At 42.2% G+C, this 22,211-nt stretch overlaps 2 protein-coding genes across 5 annotated transcripts in view; one reads left to right on the forward strand and one right to left on the reverse strand.

Annotated features, from left to right (window-relative positions):
• Positions 1–6,432, forward strand: part of RNF20 (ring finger protein 20) — a 28,923-nt gene extending 22,491 nt beyond the window's left edge. For all 3 annotated transcript variants that reach the window (XM_074932319.1, XM_074932321.1, XM_074932320.1), the window contains exons 17-20: positions 365–490; positions 1,619–1,759; positions 4,741–4,842; positions 5,068–6,432. In XM_074932319.1, the coding sequence (XP_074788420.1) occupies positions 365–490; positions 1,619–1,759; positions 4,741–4,842; positions 5,068–5,244 (546 nt within the window). In that variant the 3' untranslated portion in view covers positions 5,245–6,432. The remainder of the gene's footprint in view (positions 1–364; positions 491–1,618; positions 1,760–4,740; positions 4,843–5,067) is intronic.
• Positions 6,433–8,711: 2,279 nt separating this feature from the next.
• Positions 8,712–22,211, reverse strand: part of GRIN3A (glutamate ionotropic receptor NMDA type subunit 3A) — a 75,517-nt gene continuing 62,017 nt past the window's right edge. For both annotated transcript variants that reach the window (XM_074931644.1, XM_074931643.1), the window contains 3 exons: positions 13,840–14,004; positions 13,019–13,092; positions 8,712–10,198 (listed from right to left, as the gene is read on the reverse strand). In XM_074931644.1, the coding sequence (XP_074787745.1) occupies positions 9,862–10,198; positions 13,019–13,092; positions 13,840–14,004 (576 nt within the window). In that variant the 3' untranslated portion in view covers positions 8,712–9,861. The remainder of the gene's footprint in view (positions 10,199–13,018; positions 13,093–13,839; positions 14,005–22,211) is intronic.

Below are 22,211 nucleotides of genomic sequence, written 5' to 3' on the forward strand. Positions count from 1 at the left end.
GGGAGAAGGAAAGCAGGAAGTAATTTTCCTGTCGTAATGATACTTCTACATATGTATTCTGCCATCCTTGGAACCAAGGTGGAACTGTTCATTCCCTGGCAGCAGTTCTCTAAGCCACCTTACAAAAAACAAGACATCTTGGTTGCAAGTACCTGACTGCTAAGTTTTAAAATGTTTATTGGGGAGCTCTGGATACTGTTCTTAGACTGCTAGTGTCTCTGTGTTTAAGGAGAGGAGGTAAGCTGAAGAGGTACTCCTTGGTGATGAGGAGATAGGGATAGTTTTAGCGTGCAGCTTTAATGACAACTCTGAAAACCTGCAGAGCCTGCATGTCAGTCCTGTACCTCCTCTCTCCCTTCCCAAGGTGGATGCCCAGCTGCAGGTTGTACGTAAGCTGGAGGAGAAGGAACACTTACTGCAAAGCAGTATTGGAACAGGCGAGAAAGAACTAGGTCTCCGAACACAGGCTCTGGAAATGAACAAACGCAAGGTGAGTGATTGCTTGATTTCCCCTTGGATTGTAAGATGGAGTTGTTTTGTGGGAAGTATGGAAGAATCCTAGCTCTCATTGGTATTATGGAACCTGATAGTCCATTGTTTTGGACTAGTATACCGGAAGGCTGAAGAGTCCTGAAGAGAGTTCTGATTAAACTCATCTGTAGACTGATGTTTCCTTTGATACGAAGGAGCACATCATACATGTTTCTGTGAAAGTCTGACTAGGGAGCTGAAGTAAGGTGCCTTTAAAAGGAAACCTGTTGTGGAAGATGAGGCAGCAGTCAAATGAAGTTAACTGGGATCAAGTGGAAGATGAGGCAGCAGTCAAATGAAGTTAACTGGGATCAAAGCTTTTATAGGAAAGATGGGGTAAGTAAAAGGAAAATATGGCTAGGGAATGTTAAGACCTTTAACAAATACCTAAAATCAATAAAGTAGGTCTGTTATGAGTAAAATAAGACTAAGTCTCATTGTTGATGCTGCCCTTGTTATTACATCTTTAGCAGAAATGCAGGAATGACATCAAAACAGAAAATAAAGCAGAAATACCACTGTGAACAGGAAACGGGTGGAATTCAGCACAACCATTTCTGCTTAATATTGCAATCTGTGGTGTTGAGGGAACTTGGCTGATAGATTCATTGGTGCAGGGCCAGTTAGCAAGTGATAGGAGAACTGGTGAAGAGAGAAAATGATTAAAAAGTAAATATTTATCTTGCAGTTCTGTCTAGTTCAGCTATAGAATGCCTCTAAACAATTTATTAGAGAAAATGTAGAAGGTGAAGGACTGAAAGCACTTAACAAGGAGAGAGTTGTGTGGTGATCAGTATTTTTCAAAGTGACTTGCATTGCAGTGTGATGGAGTTGGCTCTACTGAAGTGGAATGTTGAAGTTAAATGATTAGAACTTGTCAATAATAAGGTATTTTGCTGTTGAAGTAATGTTTAGGGATCAATTCCAGTTATCCCATTTGGAAGTACCAAAACTAGATTGAAAAAATAGATTTTCAGCAACCCGAGGAGTATTCTATGAGCAGTCTTGGATTGCTAGGCAGAGGGACTAGAAATCACTAGAGCTCTTTTTCCGTGTTTAACACTTCTGTACTGGTTTTCTTTTTCAGGCCATGGATGCAGCCCAGCTTGCGGATGATTTGAAAGCCCAGCTAGAGCTGGCTCAGAAGAAGTTACATGACTTCCAGGATGAGATTGTGGAAAACAGAGTAACCAGAGAGAAAGAGATGTTCAACTTCAAAAGGGCTGAGGTATATACTTCATGTACAGTCCTTCAGTATCTGTCTGCTTTGGTCTGTCCCCTTGTGCACTGAGTTTGGAGTGGGTTTCAACTACGCTACTCTTTTTGGAGTCCAGTTTCACCTTGATTTCAGCTTCATCAGGTCTTGGCTCTTTCAGGTTTTGTCCACTGATAACTGACAATACATTTGGCACCAGATGATAATGTCATTTCTTTGTGGCACCCAAAGGATTGTGATTGGGATAGGTAATGGACAAAACATGGACTGAACCTTTTAGTGGAATACTCATGGGGAATTTTAGTTGTAATTGTGGTGGAGGGACAAGGGTGGATTGTGTACTTCGTTCAGTGTTGTGATAATGTTAGTTTAATGTGAGAAAGTTTGGTTGTTTGTTGTATTGTCTGATGAATGTGGATTTTAATGATAATTCTTAAATATGTGATTCACAGAGGTAAGGGGTAGAATGTATTAGGGGTATGTGTGTGTGGCAGCGATTTTGGTAGCAGGGGAGAGGCTACAGTGGTTGCCTCTGTGAAAAGCTTCTGGAAGCTCCCCTGGCCCCAAGTTGGACCTGCCTCTGGCCAAGGCTGAGCCAGTTAGCGATGGTGGCTGTGCTTCCGTGGTAACATATTTAAGAAGGGAAACCTGGGCGGAGGAGTAGGAGCTGTAAGGGAGATACCTGTGCAGACACCAAGGTCAGTGGAAGAAAGAGGCAGGGGAGAGGTGTGCTGGAGCAGAGGCCCCCCTTGCAACCTGTGGTGAGAGGGCAGGGTCACCCCCACCTTGCAGCCCACATAGGTCGCCGGTGGAGCAGATGCCCACCTGCAGCCCGTGGAGGACCCCAGACTGGAGGAGGTGGGTGCACCCAAAGAAGACTGTGACCCTGTGGGGGACCCATGCAGCAGCAGTGCCTTGCTGGGACTGCAGCCTGTGGGAGGGACCCACACTGGAGCAGTTTGGGAAGATCTGGAGCAGTCTGGGAAGAGCTGCAGCCCGTTGGAGGGACTAATGTCAGAGAACGTTCAAGGAGGATTCTCTGCTGTGGGAGGGACCCTATGCTGGAGCAGGGCAAGAGTGTGAGGAGTCCTCCCCCTGAGGAGGAGGGAGCGGCAGAGACAATGAGCAATGAACTGACCACAACCCCATCCCCTGCCCCGCTGCACTACTGTGGGGGAGGATGTAGAGGGATCAGGAGCAAAGCTGAGCCCAGGAAGAAGGGAGAGGTGGAAGGAAGGGGTTTTTTAAAGATGTGGTTATGTTTCTCATTGCCCTACTCTGATTGATTGAAAAATTAAGTGGTGGTGTGTTTAAATTTGATGTTCTTTTTCTTCCTCTAATGAATGTCTTTTTCCTGTGATCATAATGGGTGAGTATCATTCCCTGTACTTACTTCAATCCCTGAGCCTTTTGTTTTATCTCTTCCTTCTCATCCCTGAGGAGAAAGGAGTGAGCAATCCCTGTGGTGCTTAGTTGCCTTCTGGGCTTAAACCACTGCACATGGATGTTAGGGAAGACATTAGGGTTAGTCCTGCCTTGGGAAAGGCAAACCCATTCACAGGATTGTTTTGGCTCAGGGATCTGGGTGCACTTGGTGGGTGATGTAGGAGAATAGGGAAGTTCAATGTGTGCCTCAAGGGGATTTGAGTTTGGGTGAGAACAGCCAGTGAATAAAATAACATGATGTTAATTGCAAAGTAGCACTGCTGCTGAATGCCATCACTACTGCAGTTGCTGTGTGCCATATCAATTGTATTACAGGAAGAATCACCCTAATCGATGAAGGATGGACTTTGTGCGCTTGTCATGGTTTGAGCCTAGAGGGCAACTGAGCACCATGCAGCCAATTACTCAGTCCTTCCCCCTCAGGGATAAGAAGGAGAAAATAAAAGGCTCAGGGATCGAGATAAGGACAGGGAGGGATACTTGCCCATTATGGTCATGGGAAAAAGACACTTGTTAGGGGAAGAAAAGGAGCATCAATTTAATTTAAACACCACCACCACTTAATTTTCCAATCAGAGTAGGACAGTGAGGCATACAACCACATCTTAAAAACACCTTCTTCCCCCTCCCCCCTTCTTTATTCCCAGGCTCAGCTTTGCTCCCAATTTCTCTACCCTCCTCCCCCTCCATGGGTGCAGGGGGGCAAGGGATGTGGGTTGCAGTCAGTTCATCACCTGTTGTCTCTGCTGCTCCCTCCTCCTTAGGGAGGACTTCTTGCACTCTTCCCCTGCTCCAGTGTGGGGTCCCTCCCACGGGAGACAGTCCTCCATGAATGTCCCCTCACAGTCCTTCCCACAGGTTGCAGCTCTTCCCAAACTGCTCCAGTGTGGGTCCCTACCACATGTTGCAGTCCTCACAGTGATGAACTGCTCCAGCACAAGCTTCCTCCAGAGTCCCAATCTTCTTCAGGCACTGCCACCTGCTCCAGCAGCATGGAGTCCTCCATGGGCTGCAGGTCAGCATCTGCTCCACCAGTGACCACTACGGGTTGCAGGGCACAGCCTGTGCTCTCGCTATGGTTTACAGGGGGGGTCACTGCTCTGGTGCATCTCCCACCACTCCCCCTTGCCCTTTCTTCCACTGACCTCAGTGTTTGCATAGCTATCTCTCTCACAGCTCCTCACAACTCCAGCTCCTTCTCCCAGGTTTCCCTTCTTAAATACGTTATCACAGAGGCACAGCCAACATTGCTGATTTGCTGGGCCTTGGCCAGAGGTGGGTCAGACTTGGAGACGGGAGACTTCAAGAAGCTTCTCACAGGGGCCAACACTGTAGCTCCTCCCATGCTACCAAAAACCCCACCACACACATAAACTCAGCACAAATCTCTGGTAAATCTGTTGGATTATTGAGGATGAAAGTATGAGTGGAGTTACTTAGCTAGGTGCACTGTTGGCCAGGTGCTAGTTTAGTTCTCTTTGGTCCCTGAAGAAGCTGTGACAGAATATACTGCTAGTTTATTTGGTCTCTTAATTTTTTTTATACAGGAAGATATTTCTAGGTTACGCAGGAAGCTGGAGACCACTAAGAAGCCTGACATGGTTCCCAACTGTGATGAGATATTGATGGAAGAAATCAAGGATTACAAGGTGAGTAGCTGCTCTGTCAGCTTCCCTCTTTAATTCTACTTTACTCAAAAGGCTGTGTAGTCGTATTTTCAGTATTTGACATCTTTTATCTGGCCTTGTAGCCCTATCTTGCATTGAAGAAACTACCTTTTCCTTATGAGTAATGGAAGGATCTTCATCTTCAGTCACCTTTTAACATACCTAGTGCAATGCAGTGGGCCCTCACTATAATGTTCTGTCTTGCAGGCCCGCCTGACCTGCCCATGCTGTAACATGCGCAAAAAGGATGCTGTGCTCACAAAGTGCTTCCATGTCTTCTGTTTCGAATGTGTGAAAACACGCTATGACACCCGGCAGCGTAAGTGCCCCAAGTGCAATGCTGCTTTTGGTGCCAATGACTTCCATAGGATCTACATCGGTTGATTCCTTCCACTGGAGTGACAGAAAGTTGCCGCTTATGCTGACCACCCAGCCTCCCTCACTTTCTGTGATTGTCACCTTTGGGCCAGTCACTGCTTCTGTCAGCTTGTTTGCAGTCTCTTCTGGGAAGTGTGGTTAGGGTATGGAAAGAAACAGATTCTGGATCTTGCTTCTTTTCTTGTCCCTTTTCTTTTATTCTTGCCCTCAGTTTTTCTGGATTCCCATCCATCACTTTCACACTGTGAAGTTGGGAACATCTCACTCAAGTCCTGCCTTAATGGGATGGAAGCTGTCTTTTGTGCAGCAGAGATAAATGAGGCCTTTATTTGAGGAGTTTGCTTCAAATGTTAATTATTAAGTCCCATCAAGGTATGGTAGTGTTTCTGAGAGCACATGGTTTCCCACTTAAAGGGCCAAATAGCAAATGAACAGGTAGGCCTGTAGACCTCAGTGGAGTGACTCCTTGGACCTATATTTTCCTGACTTAGAGCAAGAATCTGTGAAGGCTGGTGCATTAGTAAACATCTTCCCTACCCCACAAAAGCAAACGCACGTATTACTATCCAGAAGAGGAGAACGAGAAGATGTTGGAGAATCTTTGAAAAAAGCATTCCACTGATGAACCCTGGTTGATGTGGACATCTTCCCCTAGGTTGAGGCATTGCTGTCATTGTCCTTAGTTTCCAGAAGAGAATTTTAGAGGTTACTTCGTTGCAACTTGGACACAAAGATTAATCTTGTAATGCACACAATCTAATAAAAGCTGTTATCTGGGTTATTTTTCTGGTTTTCTTGCCTCTGGTAGTATCTCTGCTTCTGTCCTTTGTCCATTTATTGGAAACATTTTTCACAAGCTTTAAGCTTCTAAAACAGAGATCAATTTCTTCCTTCCTCTGCTTTCAAGAAATGGTTGACTGAAACAACCTTTGTCCTTTTGGCTGTGTCTTTGCTACCTTAATCCTGAGGGTCAAGATGCTGGATTAGTTACACAGTCACACAGTCACTTTGTCATGGCCGCTGGGAATTTTATGAATGGACATGCCATAGGTTATAATCTTATGCTCTCTGTCTTGCAAGGCTGTATTTGAAGTCTGCTCCTAACATCACAGTGCAAAGTCATTTATTTACAACATTCTTTCACAAGGTATGATGCTTTTCCTGTAAACTTAATTTTTTTGGAAGGTGCAACTGACAGAGGTTTGTCTCATCTGTGTCCCTTCTCTGATTCATAAAATCTGTATTACCTTCCTGTATTCTCTGTAGAAAATAACAGAAACAGTAGTAAAGTGAAAGCTATTAATTATAGACTCTTACAGTATGCATTATTATTTTTCTCTTTCTGAAAATATTCAGAAAATATTAATTCAATCTTGTAAATTATTATGAATCCTGAAAAGTGAGAAGGAACACAACCCTATTTTTGCAAGGGGAAGCTGGAATCCTGGGAGTCTGTGGTATGATTTAAGTTCTGTTACAGCAGAAGGCAGAACCCTCTACTTTCATTGGACATTGCTTTCTGGATTACAATTTGTGATGTCAGATTGGAGAAAGAATGGTGCGTTAGGATTACTGATAGTAGATTTTGTGGTACAAATGCTTGTTAATCAAAACCAAGACCTGGCTCACCAACAAACACTGTAGCTTCAAACAGCTTTGCTCTAACAGCAGACTGCCTTTTACAGCTGTGAACAACAGCCTGAATTAAACAGCCATTGTAGAGGTGTCAAGCCCCTTTACCCTTTCTCAGTCATTAGGTCACGTTGCTTTTCTACTGAAAAACCAAGCTTGAAACTTTTGTTTGTATATTGGCAGTGTTGGGTTCACTGGTCATGGCAGAAAACAAAGACTTGAAACAGTTGGGATTTGTTTAACAGAAGAAGTTGGAAACTCCTCTTTCCTCACCAAGAAAGACAAATACTTTCTTATCTTAAAATAGTATTTAAGCTCAGGAAGTCCTTGAAGCTCATTCTGGAAGTGACTACATTTCTCTATGTGCTTATAATTTAAACATTGAGAAACAGTGAAAATCTTAGGTGGTGTTTTGTCTTGCCAGAATGAGTGGAAGTAATGAAAAGTTTATCATGACCAGAAGTATTTTGGGGTAAAAGAAGGGAAAGGGGGATTCTTTCTCAAAAATCTGTTGAAATTCAGTGCCTGAGCCAGAATAATTAAGTGTAAACAAAGAAAAAGCCTCATCTATATTTTTTGGTGCATCTTGTCATAGCCAGTCCTCCCCTCCAGCTTATGCAGTTTGCAGGCTGTGACAGGTGTGTGATAGTCTCCACCCCATAGAAAGCTATGGCAGTCTTTTTTCTGTCTCCTAGGAGATCAGGCTGGAGCAATATTTCAATAAGAAAGTAACTGCCAAAACATGTCTTTGTTAGGCAACAATAACGTGGACCTTCTCCCAAAAGTCTTCTAGTTGGTGCTGTGGTAATTTAGAGCAATCCCTATTCTACATTAGACATGGGAGTAGCCCTAAGGTACCCACCAGAAATAAATTTTTTGCTTAACATTTATTAGGTGGTTGACATTTTACTTAAATTTTTGTTTTTAAATGAAGTAATTTGTTGAAAGGTTGGGTGTTTCAATTGGAACTTTGAACTAAACCACTTTTTTGTTTAAGATATTAGCATTTTCAATTTTTTTTCAGAAAAAAAAATAATTCTGGGATCATGCATGTAGAGATGAAGACGTAACAAACTTGATAAACATGCCCAGAAAACTGGGATGAAATATTTCTTTCCTAGTGTTTGTCTTAGAACAATGACAAGAGCAGTGCTCATCTGTTCTAACCAAATGATGTTGGAGGTTTTAAGGTACTGCATGTTACACAAATAAAAAGCTCTTTCTGAAAAAACGATTATCTAAATGAGGGAGGGAGCGTAAGGGAAGGCAACAAAATTAACTTGTGTGACTTTCCGATAGTCGTCTAGCTTGTCTGGAGCAAGGAAAGGAGGGACATCCTAGGTCTTTCAGACCTACCTGATACACAGGGCTCTGGATCCCACTTACCTGTTTCATGTCCTAATTGCTCTTTCCTGCATTACTGACTATATTGAAAGAAGCAGATGTACTTGCTGCCCAAAAGCAGAGGCTGAAGCCTGAACAGAGAACAGAATATGAACTCCTCTTGATGAGGCTAATTAAGTCTAGGTATCAATGCTATCAGCTTTTAGTGGTCCATGCAGAGCTTTTTATTTGCGAGTGTTTGTCAAAGGTTAAATGTGCAAAAAGGTAGAATGCCTTTTTCAAACCCCCACATAGAGTTTCAGATATGCCTGTAGCCTTTAAACCATGCCTGGTGAGAACATCACCCCTGGCAACATTCACGCAGGTAGCTGGAGATCCAGAGGGTGTAAAAATTACTTTGGTAATATATCTGTGAAACCAAAGTTAATTCTGACAGTGTTACAGATGTTCTTTTTCTCTTTAGTATGTGTTGTGAAGTGTTTAAAAATTCATAGAAATCCTGTTTAAATAACACAGTCAGTTGGGTTGATGCAGTATTTATTCAGATGCTTACCCTTCCTTCCCCTCATCATCCAGGTGCGAGGGAGCTTCACTCAGTACATTGCCTTTGAAACCACACCTCTCCTTCTCCTTCACAGTGAGCCCTGGTCCACAGGGAGGCTTTGGTGACTCCCTTGGACTTGGGTGGGAGCTTGGTGTCAGAATAAATCATGGATCAGAGCCCCTTTATGTCACTTCGGCTGTGAGCAAGAACCCTATTGTCAACTGAAGACAGAGAATATTAAGGGAGTAGTTTTGCATTGTTAAGTACTTCACCTTTGGCAGTAAATACTGGTTTACAGTACTGCCACCCCTCTTTTCCCCTCATCCTTGCTCTGTGCCACCGTGAACCCATCCCCACACATCTGCCGGTGCAGCTGTTTGCATGGCTTCTCTCTGGGTGGGAGCGAAAGCCAACTGGGGCTCAAAAGCAGACAGAAGTGTTGGGGTTTTTTTTTTCCAAGTTATTTTTAAGCTGGGTGAGTTCCTTTATCACAGTCACGGAGCAGCCACATCTGCATTTGTGCTGACAGAGCTGAGGGTATGGTGTGTACTGGGATTGCCACCAAGAATTTGTCTCGTGAAACCACAGCCTGTGCCAGGAGGGAAGGGATTGCCAACACAGAACTAGCACCTGGCATAATGAGGCAACCATAAGGAGCCTTAGCATGAACAGAGACTAGACCCATAAATATCACAACAAAAACATACTAACAAGGAACATGCTTCCAATGAGCAGTTTAAGTTTCCTTTTTTTTTTTTTTTTTTTTTTTCTTTTTTGGATTAATGCACAGAAAGGGCTAAAAAAGTGGGAACCTCACTGTACTGTTAAGTGGAGGAACCAGGAACCCTTACTGTTTGGATGTTCCTTGTTTCTCCAGTCCCTTGGGAATGGATGATGTTTGCCAGGAGAATGAGAAACTTGTTATGAAAGGAGGAGGACTCAGGAGGGTGGCAGTGGCTGTGGGCTGCTGCAATTCTGCTCTCATGAGAGCATATTGCGTGCTTTATTTTTGCACCTCTTTCTGGCATTACAAAAGTGTGTTACAAACTTTACAGGGGAAGGGGAGCAAGGAAGAAAAGGGAAAAGGGACAAGGTATGCTGGCCTAGGGCTCTGCAGTTCTATTTGTCCTCTGATACTCTTCCAGCTCTGATTTCCTGTCCATGGCGAGTTGCAGCTCCTGCTTGATGATTTCGATCTGCTTCTCCAGCTCTGTAAGCTCTTGCATCACTGAGGTCCTAGTGATATTGAGAGACTCTGCTTTTCCATTAGTTGTTAAAGAAGCCAGAGTCTCTCTTCTCATCTGTGGTAGGGGGATGTCCTGGTGCTGTTGGATCGCCACCTCATTTTGCCCTTCATCAGTGCAGATATATTTCTTCCGGTGACAGTTGCCCATATTGGCTGTATTCCACACAGCATGCTGGCTGTTCCCTAAATGGGACCTGAACAGAGATGGGAGAGTTAGTATGGAATGAGAGCCTGCACCTGTGTGTATGCAACCCTCCTGTGTGAGCCATCCTACTGGAAAAATACGATGCTGCTGTTACAAATTACACAGAAACAGCATTCTTTTATCCTTGGAATTATTTTTCTTGAGAAGCACAAATGAACATAAATGGCCACAGTTTTGTGGTTAAACCACAGCAGAGCCTAGAACAGAATCCTAAAATTCATCTTTCCTGAAACTTTTTTTTGTTAGTTATGAAATTACAGTCCTTTCAACTCCAGCTCAGGAAAATGTAAGTCCTCCTCCAAAGCCTTCTGAAAGCTTTTGTGGTTTCAATGTCCTAAGTTTATTCAGCATTAGTTCTTTGTGTGTTAGTACTGTGTGTTAGCTTAGGCATTTGCTCTTACGGAGGAAGAAAGAGGTTGCCTAGAGTTGATGTGGAGAGATGAAGGGGAAAGTGTGCCCTTTGGACTTGAAGTCTTGTGTAGTAGCTGCTTGTGCTCTGGGGGATGGACAGGATGATGTGATATATCCAAACCTTGCCAGGGACAGACATGAGCTTCCTGACACAGAACAAACAGAACTTGGAGTTCTCATGCTGGGGGAGAAATGCCCATTTGCAAACTTTTTCTAACACTTCAATGTTTACCTGTGGAAAAGTCTTTCTAAAATATTTTGATTCCAGAGAGTCTTTTTTCTCTTTCTTCGAACTTTACTCTGCATCCCTCTGAAATCAGGGCATTTCCCAAGTTTCTTCCTGAACAGAGGTGCACCCTGTGTCCTCTGCTCTCCGACTGGAGCATAAGGAAGCACAAGAGTTTGCTCTTGTGGGAGAGCAGCTTGTCTCCTACCTACTTTCCTTTTTTGGATAGATCTGTGTGCATTCGTTTTATAAACTCAGTTTGAAACTCTACAGTAATTGCTCTTAAAACTGCTCCATCATAGAGGCCTTCTGTGGGTATCCTTGGACAAAATGCCTATTAGTGTGAGCTACCAATTATCAGGTTGAAGAAGAGGAATAACATTTCAGGACTGGGATTGCTGAAAACAATAGGTTTCAGGAGGAGTCTAGAGTTGAGAGTAGATACTCTTCTCACCTGCCTGCAGAGAAGGAAGCTGGGAAGTGGAAATTTCGTTAGAGGAGGTGGTGATCAGGAATGTTTTCAGAAAGATGGGATGGCAGACAGGGAGGAGGGGAGTCTTTAGGCAGGAGTGGCAGCCCCAGCCCGGGTCACACTCCAGAGGGCTCAGGGAAGCGTAGCCAGGACATGTATGTAGGGTTGTTTATTTTTGTGTAGATCAGTGATTTTGTCATAGTTCAAAATAAAAGGAAGAATCCTTGTGCTAAACTGTATGTGTGTGTTGCAATTAAGTTATTATCTCCCAAAGAGGTGAAAAAGAAAGTGCCTCTTAAGCACGTTTCAGACAGGGAATAGGATTAGCCTGGGCAAGCAGAAACTGACAAAGCATTTCTAGGGCCAAGAGCAGAAGGCCACCACACTGCATTTCCACACATGCAAAAAAGGCCAAGAACTACTGACAAGGGGCTGTGGTGCTCAGAGCTGACTCCCTGATGTGTAGCTCTGGCCCATGGTTCCCACAGCCAGGGCGACCCAACTTGCCTTGGAGCAGAAGTACCTGCCTTGGAAGAACCTGCAGCCCTTTGTTTTGTAAATATTTCTCAGAGTCATATCATTAATCCATCATTTCTGATACATTTTTCTTTCCTCTTGTAAATCAAAACACATCTTTTCGATAAAGTGCTAGTAACTGACATAGCTTCCGCTACTGCTGGCAGTGGTGCTTTTGTCTGGGGGTCTGGGCAGGTGGTTTTAACAAAGGCCAGAGTCCACAGTTAACACTCAAGTTTCATCAAGTAAACAAAACCCTTTACAATTTGGCTACTGACGCTGAGCAGCTCAGCTAGTTTTTGGATAGGACCTGAAAAAAACAGTGGATTTTCTTCCCTGAGGAAAAGAGCAGTAGCATAATACAAATTCTTTCCACCTCTTTTCTGTATCTTTGTGCTTTTAATAATTCCACAGTCCCCAGCAGGAATAAAAGAAAGTGTAATAACAGAACTGATTTAAGAGTCCTGGGTGGTACCTTGACACATCAGTGGCAGCGCTCACTATAAGCTAGGCAATGTGTTATTAGGTGTCTTAGAGTTAAATTCACCATAAATCTGTACAAACAGCAAATCAGACCATGAGAAGAGCAAGGGTGGTGAGCGGGTATGGAAGCACACACACATGGGCTGGATGCTGTATGAGCAGAAGTTACTGGGCAGCAGCACATCTTCATTCTCAGTGTTGAAAGAGTATTTGTGTGTTTCTTTTCTTAAGCTATTATCTGTGGGGCTTATGGCCATCTCCTTGTGTTACAAAATTTTTGCACTGCTCAGTATCTAGCAAATTCACCTGGTGCTTTTTTGTATCATCAGATATAGAGAGCCCTCTCTTCTGGAAGACTTGCCCTCGCACCTGAGGTTGTGGGAGTGTGAATGCTATGACTCAGTGAGGAGGGTGTACCAGGAGGAAATGTTTTGCACCAGTCAGCTCCTGGCACTGCTGTTCCAAGATAAAAAATGAGGAATTGTTGTGTACAAGGAGGATCCACACTATGGGATTTTGTGGGAAATTATTAATTCCTTTCTGCCTCCCTCCCTTGTCACTTCTGTTTCCTCTTCTTTTGTTCTATTATCTTCAGGGTGTATTAGATCCATTAGTAGATAATGATAGATACCCAGACACAACGTATTTAATTTCAAAGTAATTTCTGTAGTTTGTTTTTTAAGGCATGAAAAACCTCCTACCTCTTTTCTACTCGTTTTGTCTTAGGCTGGCATTTGTCCTCAATAAATGAACTGTTCAGAGCACGATGTAATCTCTAGAGGGGAAAAAAGAAAATAAATTAGTATAGGGAAGATTAAGAATAGCTCCATAAGTAGGTAAACAATTTGGGCTTTGTGTGATGGACTTGTGCATAAATTACTTTGCATGTTCAAGGATATGAGCAATGTCTGTGCCTTGTCATTACAACAGATTTATTTTCCTGTGGTTTCCCAAGGAAGGGCAACTTAAAAGGTTGATCAATAGTTTGCAAACAATTCTTGGTGTTAAAATTCCTCAGAAAAAAAGTGGACCTTGGCAAACTTTATTACTTTCTAAAAGATCTCTCTCACTATACTGTTTTAAAGCAACAGAAGCTCTTCCTTTTTCTGCCTTTTGCTGCAAAGTAACCTCTTCCTTTAGAGCAAACACCTAGAGCAATTTTCTTCCACTATTTTCCCTAGAATAATGAAGGAAGTTACTCAGCACTTCCTGCATGCATCAGAAGTTTGGGAACCCATAACAGTGAGATAAAATGTTCAGGATAACAACACTGGTGTCCAAAGCATTTGTAAGGTTACAAGTGCAAATGGAAAGGTCCCTTCTGTAGGCTTTGCGAATGTAGTGGAACTGTTTCCTCAGTGCTTCTCACTCCATCATTAAGTAAGCCTCTGCAAATTCCAGAAGCTGCAGACACACTTCAAATGCCAACCATCCGCACTTTCATAAGCTTTTATACCTTGTTCTTGTCCAGGCTTTCTTAATTGGCCACATGACTTTCACTGGGTTACTTCTGAATACCCACCTGACTTGTATGGAGCCAGTACTTCATCTTGGATTTCTTCTTGATTCGCGGTAGGACTAGTCTGTACACAATGTGTTCCCCAATGGTAGTGAGAATGGACAAACCAAACCCAATGCACAACATCACAAAGAGCCCAGAAAAATGCTTGATTCCCATTTGCAGTGTCTGTAAATAAAGTCAAAAGGGGAGGTTAATGAAGTAGGCTGTTAGTGTATTTTAACAGATGCTTCTGCTTTCTCATTTGGAAATGTATCTGACTGAATACACAGTGGTGAAATATTGCAGAATAGTCTGGATACTGTTCACAACAAAGCCTTTCTGTGCTGCAGAAAACTTGGTGTTCAATCAGAGCAAAAGACCTGTCATGGGAATGAGAATCAGCCAAAGACCAGGGAATTTTTTTCCTTCTGCTGTTTCCCTAATGAGTTTAAGTGTTGAACACATACAAGAATCCAGTATTTGTGGAGTCTGCATTTGTAAAAGCAAATACTGCTTGACAGAATACAATCAATGAAATGTAAAGCAAGTCCTTCATCAGCAGTGAGTTAAGACTCACTGTTCATATTTTCTGGGAATTGATCATTAACTTCTCCTTTTTATGCTTTACCCTTGATGGAAGGTCACGGAGAAAATGTTTTGAAGTATTAGCACAAACATGGCACCACTCCACTCCCGACATCAACAGGACTGAAGTTGTGTTTGTTAGGAACCCTGACTGCAATTATGAAAAACAGGAACAGGAACTTTGTTCTGCTGACCCACCCTTTTCATGTAGGGTAGGAAGCCTTTAATTAATTTGCATCTCTTACTGGCATTAATCATGTCTGAAGACCAAGAAACCATGTTCAACAAGCAGTCTGTACTACAAACACCTGCACCTCAATGGGTGGATCAGCTTTGCATGTTATGTATAATCTTAGTACCTTTATTCTCATGCCTCCGTGACTCAGTTACGAGTTGATCAATAACTAAAATCTCTTTCTAATAATTACTGCCTACAGATTACATTGGAAATATTTCCAAGAATATAAGTTCTGCTTGTGCTTTTCTATTAAAGACTGTTACTCCCCAAGTCAGGTAAAAAAAAGGCACAGAAAATTGCTTGGGTAGGGTTGTATGTCAGGAGATGGTACCTCAGATGCTATGACCCTGGAAAATTGACCTGTGTGTTCTTTCAGTTTGTTAGTTTGGTGGGTGGGTGGTGGTGGAGATTGTGCTTTATTATGACAGCTCTGTAATGCAGAAAAGAAGCTGGATTTAGTTGAAAGATAAATCACAGAATGTTTGAAAAATCTTGTTATGGGGTCATTTTAAACCAAAGAGTTGAGTTTGCTGAAGTTGAAGGCTTGGAAGTCCCTTTGTGTACTTTCATTGGGCAATTGCGGGCAGTATTTCCCTCTTCTGGTTTTCATATTTGATTTCTGTTCTTTAAAACACATATGAGAAAGCATATCACATATTTTTAACAAGAACAGAGCTTCAGCAATCTACCAGAGTGAGAACTTTTGCATGTGGCACTGGCAATGAACTCTTATTTCAGGGGTTCTCTGCCAAAATCAACCTGCTTGCCCTGAAGTGCACTAAGCAGAATTTTTGGGAAGAGAATTTTTGTACAAGTGAATAAACACTTCAAGGGTGTTGAAAGGTATAATGGGGGTGTAAAAGCAATCTCTAAAGAAACTTACTGCAGCCTGGAAAGTGGAAAACCACAGTAGAGTGACTCTGAGGTAGAAGGGTGTCAGAGTCTTGGCATGAGAGTCTTCTGATGCTGAGAGTGTATCAGTCCAACCTAGAAGCAAAACTACCCTCTCAGCATTGGAATTTCTAATTGACAAGAGCCTGTTGTTCCATACTGTGTCCTTCCAGTTAGAGAAATAGGATGGCAACACAAAAATCACAGGTGGTAGCACTTTAAACCACTCAAAACCTGAAGTGTTTGACTGGAGGTTTGTGTTGCCTGGCCCATTTTTTTTAATGAGCAATGAAGCCCAACTTCTAGTCTACATAGCATAAAAGCAGAATGAGGCCCAACATCTGACCTTTTTGTCAGAGGTCTTTAGAGCCAAGGCCTCAGTATGATACATCTCTGAATTCAGCACATGAAAGTATCTGTAAGAAGCAAGAAGACTGCTATCTGTACTAACTGAATATACTGGTTAAATGTGCTTTTGCTAATTCTTCAAGAAGTATTAATGCAAATCACCTGCTTCCCAAGAAGGATGTTCAAAGGCAAGTATGAGACAACTCAAAGATATAAAGTTAAGAGTAAATATAAATTGAATAAGAAATAGAATAGTAAAGTATTAGATTTGCTCAGTCATCTGGAAAACACACCTATCTATATATGCTCCCAAGCTACTGCTGTTTGGTGTCACGCAGAGTAACAGTCTACAGGTGGGCATTGCCATAAACTCCTTCAGTGGCAGGAACCTGCAAATCACCTGGGTGAAAGTCCTTTTGCCTAGCTACCTTGAGAAGTAATGCAGAAGTCCCCAAAGGCAGAGGACATCAGTAGGGAGGCATGATCTGCTTCTGATAGGTTGCTGTATGATAGGGAGCATTTATATTGCTCTGAGATTAGGAACTAGGTTTAATGGAATATGGTAAAACTCTAGCCATTCAACATAATAATAAAAAAAGGCACACAGTGGCAAATGCAGTGGGGATTCCTGCATGCGTGAGAGGTCTCCCCCAATTTGAGGTCAATGTTTGATGCCACTCTAGTACTGGTGCAGAGAGAGCACTTGGCCAGCTCCTTATATGAAAAATAGCTCCCTCATCTTCAGTAACACTGCTCTCATTTATGCTGATCAGGGTCTGGCTCATTGTTCTGTCAGCTCTGCAGAATAGTTTTCTACTTTCCCTGGAAACAGGTGAAAGAAATTTCAGCACTAGCAGCTCTGATGTGTTTTTCACTTGTAATGGATAGCTTTTGAAATTGTCCCAAACAAGCTATCTTTTCCTAGGAAAGACAATGCCAAAACAAATCATCAGTGATATTTCATCTAGCAATAAAGAAGATAATGCATTGAAAATGCTGCCTGATAAAGGCTGCACAGCAGAGGAAAATTTCTGAGACTAAATTAAGTGGGGAAACTAGGTAGGGGAGAAATAATTAGCACAGTGTGTCTTACAGTGTATGGAGTGATTATTTATAGCAATATCAGCACATTTACATACCACTGTAAAAAGGCAATTTATCAGCTGTTCATAATTACTGTAGACACACACATGCTAAGTAATAAGGGAAACCATCTAATAGAGGCACCTCTCATTTTCACAGCTTCATGCTGATTGGTATCAGAACAGCAAACTCTACTGCTTATTTTGTAGTTTATGTATTTTTAGGTGCATATATAGAAGAAACTGGAATCTGTATCACTACTTTCTGCTGAAGTAGGGTTCAGATGTGTGTGTGTTAGGTTTTTGTTGGCAATAGAAGACCAACTGATTACTTTCTCTACTGCAATATCTTATTTTGTTGTGTTTTTTTTTTTTTTTAAAGGGAATAAAAGCCCATCAAGTGGTGTGTTCTCTATTAACCCAGGATAAAAATACATTCCTTGCTACAACTTTGTAATCATAAATTCAGGAGGTAGCTCTCTGCATTTTAGAAGAAGAAACTCAATTATGCCCATGTGGTGACTCTGAAGCAATAAGCAACCATAGTCAATCCTGTGACGATTACAGCTAATGGGTGCTAAGCTCTACACTGGCAACAGCCTCTAAGTTATTTGCCACTTGCAAATCGGGAAATTGGCAGTTTCTGAAAGCCAACAAATACAAGAGCAGAACTGGAGGTATCTGCTTTTTTATATATCCTCGGAGAGACTTTTCTAATTTATCAACCCATATCTACAATTGCTACCTAAACATTTCCTGCTGTCTCCTCTGTAGTTACATGCTTTCTCTTTGGGCCCTGAATAGAAGGAAGGGATGCAGAGAAGAGCATTTGATATTTGTGACCTTTCTGAAGGGAGGAGCAAAGACAAAAACTAGCACTTGGTGATTTCATTACTGTATTTCACAGGAAAACCTCCTGCTTTACTCCCTACTGCAAGAGACTGTACATGTTTTACTTTCCCTGGTTGTACTGAGAGCAGTGAATAAGCCATAAAAATACATATGTGGTCCAGTTTTGACCAGTTAGAAGCCTCTAAAGATTTTTGTGGATACAATACAAGTTGGCAGCACAGGTACTGGTGCTACATACTGCTGAACCCAAACACTAAGCAGGGCACCATGTGTATATTAGCTATAATAATAAGCTATCCTTTTTGATAGCATGTTCCCTGCAAGGATTTTAAAAAGCTCTGCTGAGATCAGGAAGTTAAATTTTGCAGCACCTCTGTGGAGAAGGAATTCTTTCCAGCTTTACTAGGGATAAATGAAGGGCAGATTTCTAAACATGTTTTGGCATATCAGTAGGTCTGCAAAATCCTACTGATGCTGATGTCTGCATTTAGGTAACTAAACTATGAAAACCTGTCCCTCTCTTCAGATTGTGGCATTTCTTGTAGCTGCAGAGAAACATTTATTTATTTATTATTTGTTCTTATGGCTTTTTTGTGCTCTCAAAGAAGTGGCAGCATTGAATATATATTTATATTCATATTAAATATATATTTATATTATATTGAATATATATAATATATATTTAATCTCTTTAGGGAGATTAACAAAGATCAGTGATTGTGGCTTTAGGGTTCCAAGTGCCAAATTTTAAGATACTGTAAATCATTGTCTTGCATTAGCAAGAGAAGTTGCTTTCCTGTCTTCTTGTGAGGACTTTTACACAGATCTGGAAAAATACTCCCCTTTTGTAATAAATATTTTTCTTTCAACTCATCCATTTTCTGAGCCCTGTCCATAGTGGGAAGAAAAACCATACACATATCATCCAAATTAGGTACTGAGAAGATGTTTGCTTCTGTGGTATCACTGGCTGGTGAACTGGGAATAACAGCTTTGTCTTCTCAGAGAATAAACTATTTTTTTTTTTCTTTTTTTTTTTTTTTTTCCCCCCAGTTTTGACAGGTGAATCTTAATCTGTTACTCATTTTCAGGCGACTCAAAACATGATTCTCCTGACTCTGATGTCAGACTCAATACTCATATACTCTTTTCTTCAGGACCATTGTGTAAAGTATTTTTTACCCCAGGGCAAGTCCAGATACCACTGCCTGTTCCCACAGTGGCACAATCCCTTCACAATGTGTTTGTCACTTTGTGATATCCTTTTTCATAACGTTCCCAGTCCTCTAGTGGGCAAGGGCTGACTCTCCTCCCCAGACAGCATACATGGAGACTGAGAAAACTCTCTTGGCAGCAAAATCTTTGTTCCTGTTGTGTTTGTTTTTCATGCACTGGTAACAAGGTACTGTGAAGGTGACTGATGGGCAGCTTTTATTTATGAGCTGCTTTATTTGTGGAGGGTCTGCATGACCTTCCCTTAACACCTGGAGTATACCACAGACAAACATAAAAACCAGAGCTTCAAGGTAATGGCTAGAAAACTGACTGTTGAGTTGTCAGATGATTGGTATAACAGAAAAGGAAATTAACTTTTGACTTTTGAGGAGACTAGGCAAAACTCAGAGCAAAAGGCACAATTTGCTGGATGACAACTGGATAAAATCATGGCAAGATGAATGAGGCACTGTCTGACTGTGCATCCCAGGTGATGCCAAGGCCAAAGATCACCAATTCAGGCACAAGCTATGGCAGGTCAAGTTTGAGCAAGTTCCGTCAAAGACTCCAGAGAGGAGCCATCAGTGGATCCCACCACTGATGAGAGGAGAGGATGAAAGGACTTTGTTTTCTCTGTGTGCCTGGTCTGGGTCAGATGGAAGCCCATGGTCAATGATCAATCCCCACCATTAGCAGCATGGACCTCTTCCTCAGGCACTGGCAGGGGGTGCGTGGCACTGTGCCCTCCCCAGTGTCACCACCCATGGAAAGTAGTGGGTCTGCACTAACAGAGTCAGTTTGGACTGCCATTGTTTCTGCATATATTGTTACTGTAAATGTCAGGTTAGATACTATCTCTGTGAAGCATCAGTAAGCTGTTGATATTAATAGTTGGGATACTGTTACATAACGATATATAATTTTTTATTCCATGTATTGGTTGCTATCTGACTGAACTGCCAGTCTATGTACAAATCAGTCTCTTAAGTTCTAGAACTTCAATTGTTCTGTGACACTTGGAATAGAGAATATGTAAGACTTTCAAGAGAAATAGAAGATACAGTTTCAACAATAACATTTTAAAAAATGTAGCTTAAAAGCTATGCAACAGTCTGTAAGCACAGTTAGCTTTCCCCAAAGTCTGACTGCTCCCTGGATCAGGAGTGGCCAGCACATCTCCTCTACACCCTGCCCTGATCATTACTGCCTGGTCTAAACAGTCAAAACCTCTGCTAATTGACAGACAACTTGCCTGTTCAGGCCATCCACCCTGCCAGCCGTCACAGTGGCTTAGTGCCACAGCTGTTCCGCTGCCATGAGTAAAAAGTTGCAAACCTGCCAATTCACTGTATATTTTGGTTCCCAAAAATGCCACACAAAGAATCTGCAGTCTCCCCTGAGTCTGGATGGAACTAATGTGCTGGAGGGGAAAGTCCTAGGAGTCTGACTCCTGCTGAAGTGGTATTCATGAGAATAACAGTAGGGTAGAGGAAGGGCTACATGTATGGTATGCAAACTGAAAACAAATGACATGGATTATGTCCAGATGTAATATGTGCAAATGTAACTCTGCCAACCCCACTTCTCTCCTGCACCATGCTCTGCCCTAAATAGGGACTTAGCAAATTTACAACAGAGAAATTTCCTTGAGACTAGAATATGACAATTTTAAATTGCTTGAGTACTCAAGCGATATTGCTAGAGACTAGCAATCAGCATGAACAGCCACTGGTACCAACAATTACTTGTGGTGAAGAGGGTAAGATGCAATTCACTGCAGCAACTCATTCCAAGTCTGAGTTAGCTGCATCCCCCATGAATGACCCAATGGGTGCTGGCGAGAGTAAGACGCCTTGGGCAAGTGCTTTTGCTGAGAGGTTCATGCAAAACAGTGGAGTCAAGCCCTACTGGCCTCTGCACTTTCAAACTCATCTTTATTTGGTTTCTCAGCTTGAGGAGTCACTGCAATTTTCCAGTCCCAGTCTGAATCATACCTTTCCAAGACAACTTTGTTTTCAAATGCAATTTAGAATGAGCGAAGTACTGCCACATAGAGAGAGATGAAAAGAGCTAGCAGTGAGTTCTGCCACAGGAAATATAATTTCCCAGTGTAAGATTAGGAAAAAATGATGAGTAGGAAGATGAATCTCAAAACAAATCTAAGGAAAAATTAACCTCCGTGGGCAAGGAGTGGCAGGTGGATAAGAATCAGGTACAGCCTAAAGAGGTAATGACAAAAAAGGAAGATGGATATTTCCCCATTTAAAGGCTATAGTGATCAGTATTTCACCTACATATATTACCATTTTTGAGTCATTGCTCCTGGTCAACGGGTGCAGTGTGTCACAGACCAAATTTATCAAAAGACAGAAAAACACCAAGCCTTACTCTAGCTACCGAAAGGCAATTGCTGGGTCTTAATTTGGTATATAATCCATGTAAATGACTACTCACTTGGAAGCTTAGACTTTTTTGAAAATTAATTATCTGCATCTGTGTTGAACATTGTCCACACTTCAGTGAATCTGTTGAGTGTTACTGTCACTGACTGAAGGATATTAAATAACAGAGATTTTTGGGCTGTACAGGAGTAAAAGATACAAACTGTCATAAAGATAAGAATATTTCCTGTGCTTCTTGATGTAATAATGGGGAAACTATGCTTTAGAGCGTGTCTGCTGCCTGGCTCTGTTCAGCTTAGTGAAGTTGCCCCAGGTGTGAAACTGCAAGTTCTAAAACCTGGAAATTCTTGATGAACAGGAGTAGATGAAGAGGAGGGCGTGTTCATGGGAGATGCAGTGAAGTAGAATAATTCAGGAAAAGGAAGGTCTGGACTTAGCAGAGCTTACCCCACAACGGTACAGCCTTACAAGTGGTCTTTTGTTTCCACTCACTCTTTCTGATTGCATAAGGCCTTTGAGTAGGTGTGGATTTGTTCAAAGACAAAGCGTCTGAGTGATTTTTTGGAGTCCTTCCATTCATAAAATCATCTAGGTTGGAAAAGACCCTGAAGATCATTGAGTCCAACCATTAACCTCACACTGACAGTTCCCAACTACACCAGATCCCTCAGCGCTATGTCGACCCGACTCTTAAACCCCTCCAGGGATGGGGACTCCACCACCTCCCTGGGCAGCCCATTCCAACACCCAACAACCTGTTCTGTAAAGAAATGCTTCCTA

The sequence above is a fragment of the Athene noctua genome, chromosome Z (genome assembly GCF_965140245.1).
Source record: "Athene noctua chromosome Z, bAthNoc1.hap1.1, whole genome shotgun sequence".
Taxonomy (NCBI): Eukaryota; Metazoa; Chordata; class Aves; order Strigiformes; family Strigidae; genus Athene; species Athene noctua.